A 16377-nucleotide genomic window follows, 5' to 3' on the forward strand; every position below is an offset into this window, starting at 1 on the left:
GTGAAAACCTTCAACTTCTTTCTACAAACAGTCAGTTCAGCTTTTTATGATATTTATGATAGTTTCTCTCTATTTACATTTACTTTTGTAGTACTTGTTTCTTCTTCTATGTTTATTATTTTGTACCAAAACACCAAAGCAAATTCTTTGTATGTGAAAATCTACTTGGCAATAAACCTGATCCTGATTATAAGAGCAATCCTTTCATTGTATCTTGCTCCTATTTTGATCCAATGTAGTCCACAGGCCATGCATTTGTGTTTCGAGGTGCCCAAGCAACCAACGAGTCCACATTTCTGATTTACTGATAGTATTTATTCTTCAGAGACACACGAAATAACCAAATCAGTCTTACTGGAGTGGAGGGAGAGGCTGGTGCCATGCGATCACCAAGGAAAAGACTCATACTGCTTGTCCTCAGCTGCGGTCGAAAAACTGTATGGCCTACCTGTGTCTAACCAGCCCAAATGAAAACACCTGATAAACCCTAAGCGCTGCAGTCATCTGTTTATCAAGGAGGCGGGGCAGAAAACACACCCCGCCCTCCCGCTCCAACAACCGGCTCATAATCATTTAAATAATAATTGATAATTTAACAGATGATCCATGGCAAAAAAATTGTAAACTCTAAACTCCAACAATGATTCTTCCTGTTTTCAGTCCTCAGGGTCACATCCTGGTCCTGGCTGGCTTCGGGAACCTGCGGGGTCAGATGGAGGTCTGGGACATGAAGAAATACAAACAGGTGAGGACGAACAGCAGCAGCACAAATTCCAAAGAGTTTGCTTCTTTAATCCAAAAGAACCAATGTTGTCATCTGAAAACATTGAGAAACTGAATCGGACACGTTTGATAGAAATAACAAACAGCTGAGGCCCAAGAGTGGGGACCTGTGGAGCTCCACACTGAGAGAACTTTTTAAAATCAAATTGTTTCAACTCGACTCATTTTGTCTATATTTAAGAATAAGTGCCCCGTTACTCAAGACAAGTTGATCCAGAATCAGCACATCAGTCCTCAATCTGCTGTCAAAGAACCAGATTAGCTGGATGAGAATAAACAGCATTATTTTAGCCTGATAGCAGCATGTTAGTCTGGATTAGTTCATCCTCATTTGAAGAACAGGGTTCAGATGTTGATGAACTGTTTGTCTTAGACCTCCTGGTTCCATTCATCCTCTTCATTCTAACCTCTCGGTCCACCCAGGTGTCCAAGCCTCAAGCCCCAGACGCCACACATTTCTCCTGGTGTCCTGATGGCGAGCACGTTGTCACGGCGACGTGTTCTCCACGGCTGCGGGTCAGTAACGGTTTTAAGGTCTGGCACTACACCGGCACTGTGCTGCACAAATGGGACGTGGCCGCTGGTTCAGAGCTGTGGGAGGTCCGCTGGCAGTCGTTCCCCAATGGCAGCTTCCCTGAGCGGGCCATCAAGTACCAGGCAGCCCCCAGCGAGCTGGGAACCACACAGGCCCCACCCACACAGGCATACCGCCCACCTGCACTGAGACACCTGCCGGCCACGGCCAGCTCCAAACTGGTAGGTTTACAGTCCAACACACGCAGGTTCAGGTCAGACCAGAGATCACTCAAAACTACGCCTCCCAGGATGCATTTCAGTTAGGAACATCCATTCAAAGCTCAGTTCTGTTGTGTGCTCCATTAACAGTAATAACTAAACTGCAGCAGTCCTCCCTGTGCTGCTGTTCAAAACATTCAGCTGTAAATACATAATTTATTATTAATGAACATATGATACTCGTCCTTTTTCCATTAGTGACGCTATAGCTTAAATTGATAGCTAGCTAATAGTACGCAGCGTCTGACAAACAAGAGTTCAAACTCCATCTGAAGTGTTACCATGGAACATAAGGAGACCCTGCTTACTGTGTGAGAATTAGAGCAGGTTAGAAAAGTTCCTGTTTTCAGTTGATATGGAGTCTCTGCAGCAGCTGCTTGCCTCTCCTGTCACTTCCAGGCTCACAGCGTTAAGTTCGTTTGCTTCCATAGTTCCACATTGTGTGAAAGAGCACTGTCCCAGCATTTTGAATCAGAAATCATGTATAAGTTGTGTATAAGTTATGTGTAAGTTGTAGGAATAAGAACAAGCTGAAGAGACATTTTGAGGAAGATTTCACAGCTCCTCTCTACAGAGGAGTTTCTACGTGAGTGATTTGAAAAGTGTCCAAATATTCTGAACATTTATTTGAGTGAGGAAACTTTTCCCGAAAACGTTGAATATTTCAGAAAGTATTTATGTAAGTAATGAACAACAAAAGTAATTTGTTGAAACTTCATGTTTGAAACATTCAAATGTGTCCCAAAGGAATAATAATATGGAGCGAGAAGAAGGCCAATGATAATAATAATCACTGTTTGTTTTTGATTTTATTGTTTTATTTATTATAGGACAACGAGGTTCTCCTGCTCTGCCTCGTTTCACATCGTCGTTTTATGGTTCTCTTGTTAGTCAGATCTACAGTTTACACAGATCCACTATGTTTATCTAGATAGTGACTTAGAACACATGAAATGTAAACTGTCCACCTGAGGTGGTTCAGGATAAAGCAGCTGATAAGCTGCAGGGTCTGGACTGACTCCTGGGCTGTTGGAGGAGCAGGAACAAATAATAAATCAAAGTAATGTTAAGGTTTCCCAGGAGCTCCTCACAGGAGAAATGTTTCTGTATGTTTCTGTTGACGTTGATGTGGTCTGTGTGTCAGCATGAGGAGGAGCCTCCTCAGAACCTGCGTCCTGGTGCTTTGGGGGAGAAGAGTCTCTCCAAATCAGCTCTAAAGAACCAGAGAAAGCGAGAGGCCAAGAAAGCTGCCAAACAGGTGAACAGATGCGCTCGTTAACCAATCAGACGGCTCTAGTTAAGACCACATTTCCCATCAGCTGTCACTTCTCCTCGCCTGCTGTCACTCAAACCAGCTGCCTATTTACATGATTTCTTTTTTTGAAATGTATGTATTAATTGTCAGTAATAATAATCTGATAATAATTATTCTGCAGGACACAAAGCCTGAACCTCCATCTAGCCCCGCCCCCGTCAGCAACAGCCAATCGGAGCCGACCAGTGGCGACCCAGAGACTGACAAGAAGATAAAGAACTTAAAGAAGGTGAAGAGCCTGTAAATGAATACACAGAGCTTTAGATCATTACAAACATTGGGTGTGTAGGTACTCAGTGTTCTGCGCTGTGATTGGTCAGTGTGCGAGTGACATGTTTGTGTCTTTCAGAAACTTAAAGCTATCGAGGAGCTTAAGGATCAGCAGGCGTCTGGAAAAGTCCTGCAGAAGAACCAGGTGACCTCAACTGTTTGTAGTCAGGTTACCATGGTGACGAGTCTGAAACAAGAAAAGAGCACGGATTCCACTACATTATTGATAATTGATTAACAATAAATGAAAGCTTTTCTAACGAGGTGTTTGTGTTTGTCAGCTGGAGAAGATGCAGAAGGAGGATCAGCTGCTGAAGGAGCTGCAGGAGCTGCAGATCGGACAGTAGGGGGCGCTGCAGGAGCTACAGGCCACGGCTCCTATCATCACACACACACACACACCCCACAGAGAGGACCAGTGTGTGTGTTAGAGATGCTGTCGACATTTTTGTTGCACCTCAACAGACTGAGGACTGCATCTGTTTCTATATTATAGGGTTCCTCAGTGTTCTTCAGGTGAAGGGGGCGGGATTTGGGTTGGGGGGTGGGGCCATGCTTGACATGCCTCGTACAGTCATTCATGAACTGATTGGACAGCTGGTTAGTTCTGTTTTCATTAAACTGCCTGTTGTTAAAGAGAGCATCAATCCATCCCTGTCCTTGGAGGCTCTCCAAAGGAGTTCCTGGAAAATGTAGGATGAAGTTGAGGTGTTTACTAAAAAATGAAACGACAGCAGTTTGAGTGTGAAAAGGTTCAGACTGTTAAAATTCTCTCTTAAGAATTTCCCAAAACGTTGAAAAGTTCCTTTTACACAGTGAAACCGTGTGTGTGTGTGTGTGTGTGTGTGTGTGTGTGTGTGTGTGTGTGTGTTACAGTAAATTGAAACCAGTCCATTGACGCCCTGTTGCTATGCAACATCTGTACAGGTGCTGAAGCCTTTGACAGTGATCCTTTCAGAATAAAAGCCACATCTCCACACACACAGCTCACAGGAAAATTCAACTCTAATAAACAGTTTGTTATTGAGTCACATTGTGGTCAAGAGTTATTTTCATGTGACGTTCATGAACCTCCAGTTCAGTGTGAACTGTCCATAATGTTTATTCAACACAGGAAGTTTAAGTATTATTATTATTATTCTTATCTTCATATTTTATTCATATATGGTATGGTATGATGGTAACAGAAATACTAAACTTAAATAAAATAATGAGAATTGAACTAACTGAAAAACATTTTATGTCAGATAATCTATTTTTTTGTCTTGGATATACTTGGTAGTTTGAAGTAGGCCTATAAACAACAATCAAACAGACTGTATACAGGTTTATATATAAATTAATTAATTAATACACTAAAAAGGGAAAAAAACGAATTAATGAAACAATATTAAAAGCAGACAGAACGTTTTACCTGTAAGACCAAAGTCAGGGCCGAATTGCCCGTACACCATGGAGGCAGTTTACGGCCTGCCATTGGTTTACTGACTGCCAATCAAACTTCTCTACGCTCCTATTGGCCAGTTTTACGGCCTGTAGCTTCTCTGTGTTTGCTCGTTTTCATTTCTGTGGCGGTTAAAGCGAGTGGGGCGCGTGTCAGCGTCTGTTCTGATCCTAGAAGCCCCGCCCCGCTGTGATGTGACGGTGTTCATGTCAAACTGACCCGCTGGCATCAGGCTCGCGAGATTCTCTAGTTTGCCACTGTTCGAGTCGTGTATTTCTGTGTTTGTTGTAGTTAATATCAGTAAAGTTAAAACTACCGACGCAGCAGTGTTTACGACAGCTCGTGGAGCAGAGCGTGACAGGAAACACGTGCGTTCACAGTCGTGTAACGTTAAGCTAACATCTAACGTTTAACACTTACTGGCTGACTAGTTAACATGTTAACTGGCTGACTAGTTAACAGACTGGTGGTTTACTGGCTTCATCTGTAGACCTCATTGATCATCGATTGGTTCCTGATTACAGGAACACAGACAGACACCTGTGAGCTGAAGACAGGTAAACAGAACAGGTAAGACAGTGAAACGTTGTTGTACCTGTGTGACAAAATAAAAAGTCGAACGTCCACTGAGCGGTGTGGACCATTGTTTTGAGCTTTCAACTGCATCTCACGGTCTTCATAGTAGCACACGATGGCTCAGTTTAGAGTCTTCTTAGTGACTGTAATTACTATAGTTAACTGTAGTTCACTGTAGTTACTATAACAGTAGTTAACTATAGTGACTGCGTTTACTATGTTACTGAAATTAAGATAAAATAATCCTTTACTAATCCCTCAGCAGGGAAATGTGCAAAAAACAACCCCAAAGAGAAGCACGTGTGGACACAAGAATCACCTGTAGCTCCATTTGAAGTTTACTGTAGTGAACTAAAATTTACTGTAGTTAAAGTAGTGACTGTAGTTAACTGTAGTTATTGTATTTCACTGTAGTTAAACCCAGCCGGTCAAAGCAGATGACCACCCCCCTAGAGTCTGGTTCTGCTCGAGGTTTCTGCCTCTTAAAAGGAAGTTTTTTCTTGCTACTGTCGCCAAAGTGCTTGCTCATGGTGGGACCTGTTGGGTCTCTGTAATAACATCATAAAGAGTCGGTCTAGACCTGCTCTATTTGTAGAGTGTCATGAGATGACCTTTGTTGTGATTTGGCGCTATATAGATAAAATTGAATTGAATTGAATTGCTGTAGTTAATTGTAGTTACTGAAGTTAACTGTAGTGACTGTAGTTATTGTATTTTACTGTAGTTATTGTATTTTACTGTAATTAACTGCAGTTACTGTAGTTAACTGTAGTTATTGTATTTCACCGTAGTTAACTGTAGTTAACTGTAGTGACTGTAGTTACTGTAGTTAACTAGTTATTGTATTTTACTGTAGTTACTGCAGTTAACTAGGGAGTGTAGTTACTGTAGTTATTGTATTTCACTTTAGTTAACTGTAGTTACTGTAGTTAACTGTAGTGACTGTAGTTACTGTAGTTAACTGTAGTTATTGTATTTCACTGTAGTTATTGTAGTCAACTGTAGTGACTGAAGTTATTGTGGTTTGTGGACTTAAAATCAACTCCCAAACCTACTGCCAGTTTTTAGAAGGTACTTTCTTCAAGCAGTGGTACAGGAAAAAGTCTACATCATTCAAGAAGGCCATGATTTTTATGCAGGACAATGCTCCATCACATGCATCCAAGTACTCCACTGCGTGGCTAGCCAGCAAAGGCCTTAAAGATGACAGAATAATGACATGGCCCCCTTCCTCACCTGACCTAAACCCTATTGAGAACTTGTGGGCCCTTCTTAAACGTGAGATTTACAGTGAGGGAAGACAATACACCTCTTTGAACAGCATTTGGGAGGCTGTGGTTGCTGCTGCACAAAAAGTTGATCATCAACAGATCAAGAAACTAACAGACTCCAAGTGTTTATTTGTAAATTTCGAGTTGTTTATTTGTTATTCTTACTCTAATCAATGAAAATAAACAATAAAAAGTGAGATGGGAAATTTTTAGTTTTTCATTTAGTTGCATAATAATTCTGCACACTAATAGTTGCCTAATAATTGTGCATACATAAATATTCTCCAGCCAAAACTCACGTTTCCTTTGTTAAATACTCAGGTTTGAGGTTTATTAACATTTTGGATTGACTGAGAGCACTGTATTTGTTCAAAAATAAAATTAATCCTCAGGAATACAACTTGCCTAATAATTGTGCACGCAGTGTAGTTAACTGTAGTTATTGTATTTTACTGTAGTTATTGTATTTTTCTGTAGTGACTGTAGTTATTGTATTTTTCTGTAGTGACTGTAGTCATTGTATTTTATGGTAGTTAAGTGTAGTGGCTGTAGTTATTGTATTTTACTGTAGTCATTGTAGTTACTGTAGTTAACTTTAGTTATTGTATTTTACTGTAGTGACTGTAGTCATTGTAGTTACTGTAGTTATTGTATTTTACTGTAGTTACTGTAGTGACTAGTTACTGTAGTGACTGTAGTTATTGTATTTTACTGTAGTTAACTGTAGTGACTGTAGTTTCTGTAGTTAACTGTATTGACTGTAGTTAACTGTAGTTATTGTATTTTACTGTAGTTAACTGTAGTGACTGTAGTTATTGTAGTTTACTCTAGTTATTGTATTTTTCTGTAGTGACTAGTTATTGTATTTTACTGTAGTGACTAGTTATTGTATTTTACTGTAGTTAACTGTAGTGACTGTAGTTTCTGTAGTTAACTGTATTGACTGTAGTTAACTGTAGTTATTGTATTTTACTGTAGTTAACTGTAGTGACTGTAGTTATTGTAGTTTACTCTAGTTATTGTAGTTTACTCTAGTTATTGTATTTTTCTGTAGTGACTGTAGTTATTGTATTTTACTGTAGTGACTAGTTTTTGTATTTTACTGTAGTTAACTGTAGTGACTGTAGTTTCTGTAGTTATTGTATTTTACTGTAGTTATTGTATTTTACTGTAGTTAACTGTAGTGACTGTAGTTATTGTAGTTTACTCTAGTTATTGTATTTTTCTGTAGTTATTGTATTTTACTGTAGTGACTGTAGTTATTGTATTTTACTGTAGTTAACTGTAGTGACTGTAGTTTCTGTAGTTAACTGTATTGACTGTAGTTAACTGTATTGACTGTAGTTAACTGTAGTTATTGTATTTTACTGTAGTTAACTGTAGTGACTGTAGTTATTGTAGTTTACTCTAGTTATTGTATTTTTCTGTAGTGACTGTAGTTATTGTATTTTACTGTAGTGACTGTAGTTATTGTATTTTACTGTAGTTAACTGTAGTGACTGTAGTTTCTGTAGTTAACTGTAGTTTCTGTAGTTAACTGTATTGACTGTAGTTAACTGTAGTTATTGTATTTTACTGTAGTTAACTGTAGTGACTGTAGTTATTGTAGTTTACTCTAGTTATTGTATTTTTCTGTAGTGACTGTAGTTATTGTATTTTACTGTAGTGACTGTAGTTATTGTATTTTACTGTAGTTAACTGTAGTGACTGTAGTTTCTGTAGTTAACTGTATTGACTGTATTTTACTGTAGTTATTGTATTTTACTGTAGTTATTGTATTTTACTGTAGTTAACTGTAGTGACTGTAGTTATTGTAGTTTACTCTAGTTATTGTATTTTTCTGTAGTGACTGTAGTTATTGTATTTTACTGTAGTGACTGTCGTCATTGTATTTTACTGTAGTTAACTGTGGTGACTGTAGTTACTGTAGTTAACTGTAGTTATTGTATTTCACTGTAGTTATTGTAGTCAACTGTAGTGACTGAAGTTATTGTGGTTTGTGGACTTAAAATCAACTCCCAAACCTACTGCCAGTTTTTAGAAGGTACTTTCTTCAAGCAGTGGTACAGGAAAAAGTCTACATCATTCAAGAAGGCCATGATTTTTATGCAGGACAATGCTCCATCACATGCATCCAAGTACTCCACTGCGTGGCTAGCCAGCAAAGGCCTTAAAGATGACAGAATAATGACATGGCCCCCTTCCTCACCTGACCTAAACCCTATTGAGAACTTGTGGGCCCTTCTTAAACGTGAGATTTACAGTGAGGGAAGACAATACACCTCTTTGAACAGCATTTGGGAGGCTGTGGTTGCTGCTGCACAAAAAGTTGATCATCAACAGATCAAGAAACTAACAGACTCCAAGTGTTTATTTGTAAATTTCGAGTTGTTTATTTGTTATTCTTACTCTAATCAATGAAAATAAACAATAAAAAGTGAGATGGGAAATTTTTAGTTTTTCATTTAGTTGCATAATAATTCTGCACACTAATAGTTGCCTAATAATTGTGCATACATAAATATTCTCCAGCCAAAACTCACGTTTCCTTTGTTAAATACTCAGGTTTGAGGTTTATTAACATTTTGGATTGACTGAGAGCACTGTATTTGTTCAAAAATAAAATTAATCCTCAGGAATACAACTTGCCTAATAATTGTGCACGCAGTGTAGTTAACTGTAGTTATTGTATTTTACTGTAGTTATTGTATTTTTCTGTAGTGACTGTAGTTATTGTATTTTTCTGTAGTGACTGTAGTCATTGTATTTTATGGTAGTTAAGTGTAGTGGCTGTAGTTATTGTATTTTACTGTAGTCATTGTAGTTACTGTAGTTAACTTTAGTTATTGTATTTTACTGTAGTGACTGTAGTCATTGTAGTTACTGTAGTTATTGTATTTTACTGTAGTTACTGTAGTGACTAGTTACTGTAGTGACTGTAGTTATAGTATTTTACTGTAGTTAACTGTAGTGACTGTAGTTTCTGTAGTTAACTGTATTGACTGTAGTTAACTGTAGTTATTGTATTTTACTGTAGTTAACTGTAGTGACTGTAGTTATTGTAGTTTACTCTAGTTATTGTATTTTTCTGTAGTGACTAGTTATTGTATTTTACTGTAGTGACTAGTTATTGTATTTTACTGTAGTTAACTGTAGTGACTGTAGTTTCTGTAGTTAACTGTATTGACTGTAGTTAACTGTAGTTATTGTATTTTACTGTAGTTAACTGTAGTGACTGTAGTTATTGTAGTTTACTCTAGTTATTGTAGTTTACTCTAGTTATTGTATTTTTCTGTAGTGACTGTAGTTATTGTATTTTACTGTAGTGACTAGTTTTTGTATTTTACTGTAGTTAACTGTAGTGACTGTAGTTAACTGTATTGACTGTAGTTAACTGTAGTTATTGTATTTTACTGTAGTTATTGTATTTTACTGTAGTTAACTGTAGTGACTGTAGTTATTGTAGTTTACTCTAGTTATTGTATTTTTCTGTAGTTATTGTATTTTACTGTAGTGACTGTAGTTATTGTATTTTACTGTAGTTAACTGTAGTGACTGTAGTTTCTGTAGTTAACTGTATTGACTGTAGTTAACTGTATTGACTGTAGTTAACTGTAGTTATTGTATTTTACTGTAGTTAACTGTAGTGACTGTAGTTATTGTAGTTTACTCTAGTTATTGTATTTTTCTGTAGTGACTGTAGTTATTGTATTTTACTGTAGTGACTGTAGTTATTGTATTTTACTGTAGTTAACTGTAGTGACTGTAGTTTCTGTAGTTAACTGTAGTTTCTGTAGTTAACTGTATTGACTGTAGTTAACTGTAGTTATTGTATTTTACTGTAGTTAACTGTAGTGACTGTAGTTATTGTAGTTTACTCTAGTTATTGTATTTTTCTGTAGTGACTGTAGTTATTGTATTTTACTGTAGTGACTGTAGTTATTGTATTTTACTGTAGTTAACTGTAGTGACTGTAGTTTCTGTAGTTAACTGTATTGACTGTATTTTACTGTAGTTATTGTATTTTACTGTAGTTAACTGTAGTGACTGTAGTTATTGTAGTTTACTCTAGTTATTGTATTTTTCTGTAGTGACTGTAGTTATTGTATTTTACTGTAGTGACTGTCGTCATTGTATTTTACTGTAGTTAACTGTGGTGACTGTAGTTACTGTAGTTAACTGTAGTTATTGTATTTTACTGTAGTGACTAGTCATTGTAGTTAACTGTAGTGACTGTAGTTATTGTATTTTACTCTAGTTAACTGTAGTTATTGTATTTTTCTGTAGTTAACTGTATTTTACTGTAGTTATTGTATTTTACTGTAGTGACTGTAGTTATTGTAGTTTACTGTAGTTAACTAGTTATTGTATTTTACTGTAGTTAACTGTAGTGACTGTAGTTATTGTAGTTTAGTTAACTGTAGTGACTAGTTAACTGTAGTTATTGTAGTTTACTCTAGTTAACTAGTTATTGTATTTTACTGTAGTTAACTGTAGTGAATGTAGTTACTGTGGTTAACTGTCGTTATTGTAGTTAACTGTAGTGACTGTAGTTTACTGTAGTTATTGTAGTTTACTGTAGTTTATCATATTTTAGGGCAGTGATGTTGGTTATTGTTATCCCTGGGCGGCCTGACATGCACTGGTGCTTCCGACAGTAGATGTGATATTGGCATTGTTCCATTGACATGGTGTTGCAGCTGTAGGTGTGACGCACTTGGATGACTGTTACCTGTGCGGTTGACGTTGTGTGTTTTATGCTGAGTATTTTCATATTGTCGACTCCGCAGTAGTTGAGGCTATTCCCTTTTGATGCGCCTTTATGCAATTTTTCTCAACCCGCCATAATTATCCACTCTGACCTCATACCGATCCCCCATTACATTCCCAGGTTACAGGTGTTCCTAATAAAGTGGCCACTGAGTGTGTGTACATATACATACATACACACACACACACACACACATATGTATATGTATATGTATATGTATATATATATATATATATATATAAAGTGATGCGTTCAGTGTTGAAGATCAGAAGTCCAGGTCTGGGCCAGAGTCCTGGACCTCTTCGTCACAAACAGGTTCAAAGAAGTCACTGGAGACGATCAGAGTTCGATGCAATAGAGTTTCATTCTTCAACAGAGGTAAAACCAGAGCCAGTCCCAGAATCTGACTAAGGAAAAGTGCTATACACAAGTTCTCACATAGCCCAACAAACCCTACCTTCTGGTGGTTTTTCTCCACCCTTTTTCTAAAAATAATTCATTGTTGCTGGGTAAATATTGGTGTAATTTTTTCCAAATTTGGGTCGTCTCTGATTCTCTTGATTTTCCACACTTGGGCAAGCCTGGGCATGTTCTTTGACACACTTGTTTTTGGAATCTTCTGGACTGTATTTTTTCAAAACTTTATGATTTGCAGGTTACATGCTAAAACAAACAGTCTATTTATTCATGCAAACTTAACACTAGATATGGATATAGTTGATATGCTGAGTACATTTTACTATTTTATACTACAGAGCACTTTTTTAACTTCAACATCAGTTTGCTGGTTTTGTCCAACTAACAATATAAAACCTCAAGATATTTAATTTCCTGCAAATTTGAGAACCAGAGAAAAGTTGACAATTGAAAAGTAACTGAAACAATCAATTACAGAAATGTTTGCTAGTTAATTGTGTCTCTTGACTAACTAATTAATAGACAAATTGCTTCTGCTGACATTTGTCATTGATTAGACCACACAGATATTGAGATATTGATATTAAGGAGGAGATAAAGTCAGGCTATAGTTGGTATCCACTACGCCTTTGATTAAAAAACTAAGATTGAATTATTGGTTTATAGTGATTAGTGTCTGATCAATAACTGATCTTCTGTCTTCCACAGATTCTGGTGATGGATGAGCCCCCCTGCAGAGAGGAGCTCCCGGACTGCGAGGAAGAGGAATCGTCTTCGTCTCATGTTGTGGGGGTCAGTCTGTGTGACTCGGCCCCTCTGCTGTGGAGGATGGAGGACCTGCGGTCAGTTAGGTCTCATGGCCTGGTGGGGGCGCTGCTGGGTTCACTGCCCCGAACCCCCCGACAGAATATACGACTGGGCAGACCGCTGCTGCTGCTGCCAGAGGAGGAAAGACTGCTGACTGAATGCCATGCTGCTGCTGCTTTACCTCCCACTAACCAGGTCAGTTTACCCACTGGAGACCAGGTCAGACAGATAACTTACCCACTGGTAACCAGGTCAGACAGATAACTTACCACTGGTAACCAGGTCAGACAGATAACTTACCCACTGACAGGACATATAACTTACCCACTGGTAACCAGGTCAGACAGATAACTTACCACTGGTAACCAGGTCAGACAGATAACTTACCCACTGACAGGACATATAACTTACTCACTGGTAACCAGGTCAGACAGATAACTTACCCACTGGTAACCAGGTCAGACAGATAACTTACCCACTGATAGGACAAATAACTTACACACTGGTAACCAGGTCAGACAGTTAAATTACCCACTGGTAACCCGGTCAGACAGTTTACCTACCAACTGCTAACCAGGTCAGACAGTTCATTTACCCACTGGTAACCAGGTCAGACAGTTAACGTACCCACGGTAACCAAGTCAGTTTACCCACTGGAGACCAGGTCAGAAGCTTAACCTACCCATTGGAGACCAGGTCAGGCACTTAACCTACCCAATGGTAACCAGGTCTGACAGTTAACTTATCCACTTGTAACCAGGTCAGTTTTCCCACTGGAGACCAGGTCAGACTCGTAACCTACCCACTGGAGACCAGGGCAGACACTTAACCTACCCACTGGTATCCAGGAGGTCACAGTTAACTTAACCACTGGTAACCAGGGCTGTCACTGACAGTCACGCCGAGCTGATCAGATAATCACAACACCGAAGTGTCTGAGAAACAGAGTGAGGAAGGGGAGCAATGTCACCTGTACAACCTTGCATGTCTGACTCTACAGACACACTGCAGCTATATGGAAATATAAAGACTGTACTGAAGGGTAACACAGTCTGTCTGCCCATAGATGTACATCACGGTCACATGATCATGTGGTCTGTGACACATTACACTATACATGGTTAAGGTTTGCATTCAACTCAATTTTAACAAATCATATGTTTGTAAAAAATATTCATTGGAATTTGACTTCTTAAAGAAGTGACAGCTGTACCTGGACCACAGGTCAGATCGGATTTGTTGTTGTCAGCAGGATGGAGGAGGGAGGGAGCTCTGTCTGCAGGTGGAGCAGCACAGGGAGGACCAGCAGAGGAGTTATGAGGAGCAGAGTGTCCTTGCTCTGGAGGACAGGAAGTCAGCGCTGCTCCGAGCCATGACCTCGTCACACACAGGTGAGAACGAGTGTTCAACATCAGAAGAACCCTATCGTCTGACCCTGCCTTCTGATCTAACAGTCCTGATTCTGGTTCTGGTCCTCCTGGGTTCAGAGTCTGTAGCTGGAACCGCAGACGAGGCCCTGCGGGGCCGCCTGGAGGCCCTGGACAGGAGCTTTACTTTCCCTCAGTCAGCGCTGGCGGTCCAGCTGAGCACAGCGAGGGCAGGGCTGGCTTACTGTCCCGAGGCCCGGGCTTTCCTGCAGGCTGACCAGCCAATCAGAGGGCAGGAAGCCATGCGCTGTGACGCCAGGTACCAGGTGTTCAGAGACCTGAGAGGGCGGGGCTTCTATCTGACCTCGGCTGGGAAGTTTGGAGGAGACTTCCTGGTGTATCCAGGTCAGTGTGGATTCTTCTCTGCTGCTTCTAGACAGTTTTTAAGGTTGAGGAGGTTGTCCACTGATCATAGGTCGGTGGTTCAATCCCCGGCTCCTCCTGTCTACATGTTGAAGTGTCTTTGAGCAAAACACTGAACCCCAAACTGGTCCTGATGGTCAGACCAGCAGCTTGTAGCTCGGTGCTGTAAACTGTTTAACATTTACAAAAAACTGATTTTTGCTGTGAACAATCCAGTCGACCTGTCAAATTATATTTAAATTCAGTTCTAATAGTTAAATCTTGTTAACCATACGCAGCAAACTGAAACACTTCAAGGTGCAACAAAACAGAACATCCCATCTAAAGGAAATCTTTATGTTAACAAGTGAACAGGAAAAATGACACAAATAAAGCATTTGAAATGTTTACGCTCACAGCAGCATCCTCAGTCCTAAGCACCACAGTGCAGAGCTGAAATTATATCAAAGTTATCTGATGATTTACAAAATTCATCAATGATCCTCTGAGAGTTCGACTGGAAGCTGAAACATGAAAACATGCAGCAGCACACCGACATTCATAAAAAGGTGGTGTGGATGTAACGCTAACGCTACTTTCAGTCATCTTTCATGTTTCTGTCAGAAGTCAGTTCAGGAGGTCGACATCAAACATCTGGATCTTCCTCCAGATGTTCACTAAAGAAATAACACGTTGAGCTTCTCCTCTCGAGATAAACTCATACAGTGAATCAGTTTCTGAATGATCAGCTGTACTGCAGTCGAGACAACAGCTAGCTGTGTTAATGCTAATGCTAAGTGAGCAGGAGTGACAGAGAGAGAGAGCGGCTCAGAGTTTATAATGACAACTGGATTTACTGAGAAGAGTCAGTCTGTTGAATCACTGCAGGCCTGTCTGCCTGCCTGCCTTCCTTTCTGTCTGTCAGTCTGTCTGCCTGTCTGTGTGTAGGTCTGTCTGCATGTTTCTGTTGGTTCGTCCGTCTGTCTGTCTGTGTGTCTGTGTTGACTTGTCTTGTTGAACGTGTCTCTCGTCTTGTCTTCAGGTGACCCTCTTCGTTTCCATGCTCACTTCATCGCCGTTTGTCTGTCTCTGGACGAGTCCGTCTGTCTGCTGGACGTCCTTGCTGTGGCTCGTCTGGGATCCAATGTGAAGAAGACCGTCCTTCTCTGCTCGCCAGGGACGGACGGAGGAGTGCTGTACACCTCCTTACAGTGGAGCGGGATGGTTTAGGGATCAACAGCCTGATCAGGAACCTGAGCCTTTGAAAGCGGTCTTGTACATTTATATTCCCTCAGTGTGTTTCCTGCTGTGATATAAATCAGACATTAAACTGTCACATTGCTGAGGACCACCAGAGCCTCTTAAGGGACCCCTGCTGGTCCCCAGGCCTGAGATCAGGCGCTGTTAAAACCTGAAGCTATAATAGAACGAGTGAGCAGGTTTTACTCTGAAACTGAGAGAAAGTAGAGACAGACAACAAGAGACTGGATCACCAACCAGGCAGAGAGGGCTGCTGATGTGGGCCTAGAGGTCCCCTTGACTGTGTGTGCAACAGTGTGTGATCATGAATGCTTATTAGTTTCAGAATCCACACAAATGAAATGGACCTTAACACAAGCTTGCCAAAATCTAGTTTCACGATAATCTGATTCCAGGTTTCCCAGCACAGGATCACTGGTTGTTTTCTGGGACTCAAAGCATGATTAATCTACTGTGCCTGGTGGGTACAATGACCAGAGAGAGGGAACTTTTGATTCTTGTCCTAGGACCTGGCAGCAGATTTATCCAGCCCAGGTAGATCCAGCAGTCCTGGATCTGCTCATAAGAGGAGATACTCCTGAAATATGACGCAGTGTCACAGGAAAACAAATCAGAGAACTTGAGAATAAAGCTGAAATATTTTTAAGTGAATTCCGCCTGGAAGGAAAGAGGTCAATCTTAAAAATGATGAATGATAAGCAGATTTATAGTTAATAAGTTAAAACATGTTGAATCAGTGATGTAATCCTCTAAAGAACAGTATGGATGTGATGTGACCACCAGAGGCCAGAAATACTCATATTTGCTTCATGACTTCCAGAAATAAATATGGACCTGGACCAGCATCCAGGGTAACTGGTTAAACCTGAGTCTTTATCTTTGGTCATTAAAGTATTAAA

The 16377-nt window shown here is 39.8% G+C and overlaps 2 protein-coding genes across 3 annotated transcripts in view; both read left to right on the top strand.

Annotated features, from left to right (window-relative positions):
- eif2a (eukaryotic translation initiation factor 2A) overlaps window positions 1-3686 on the top strand; it is a 9662-nt gene extending 5976 nt beyond the window's left edge. The window contains exons 11-16 of one of the 2 annotated variants that reach the window (XM_070905796.1): window positions 661-745; window positions 1207-1539; window positions 2723-2848; window positions 3015-3122; window positions 3243-3308; window positions 3445-3686. In XM_070905796.1, coding sequence (XP_070761897.1) covers window positions 661-745; window positions 1207-1539; window positions 2723-2848; window positions 3015-3122; window positions 3243-3308; window positions 3445-3510 — 784 coding nt within the window. In that variant the 3' untranslated portion in view covers window positions 3511-3686. The remainder of the gene's footprint in view (window positions 1-660; window positions 746-1206; window positions 1540-2722; window positions 2849-3014; window positions 3123-3242; window positions 3309-3444) is intronic. The other variant, XM_070905795.1, reaches the window with a different exon arrangement.
- Window positions 3687-4886: 1200 nt separating this feature from the next.
- tsen34 (TSEN34 tRNA splicing endonuclease subunit) lies at window positions 4887-16323 on the top strand. The gene is made up of 5 exons (XM_070906238.1): window positions 4887-5177; window positions 12351-12644; window positions 13702-13840; window positions 13904-14221; window positions 15261-16323. The coding sequence occupies exons 2-5, from the start codon at window positions 12360-12362 to the stop codon at window positions 15446-15448; spliced, it is 930 nt and encodes a 309-aa protein (XP_070762339.1). The 5' UTR covers window positions 4887-5177; window positions 12351-12359; the 3' UTR covers window positions 15449-16323.
- Window positions 16324-16377: the final 54 nt, after the last annotated feature.

The sequence above is a fragment of the Enoplosus armatus genome, chromosome 5 (assembly GCF_043641665.1).
Source record: "Enoplosus armatus isolate fEnoArm2 chromosome 5, fEnoArm2.hap1, whole genome shotgun sequence".
Taxonomy (NCBI): domain Eukaryota; kingdom Metazoa; phylum Chordata; class Actinopteri; order Centrarchiformes; family Enoplosidae; genus Enoplosus; species Enoplosus armatus.

Coding starts and splice junctions, on each gene's coding strand:
- tsen34 (XM_070906238.1), top strand. CDS start 12,360: ATGGATGAGCCCCCCTGCAGAGAGGAGCTCCCGGACTGCGAGGAAGAG. Junction 12,645..13,701: donor CTTTACCTCCCACTAACCAG/GTCAGTTTACCC, acceptor TGTTGTCAGCAG/GATGGAGGAGGGAGGGAGCT. Junction 13,841..13,903: donor CATGACCTCGTCACACACAG/GTGAGAACGAGT, acceptor CTGATCTAACAG/TCCTGATTCTGGTTCTGGTC.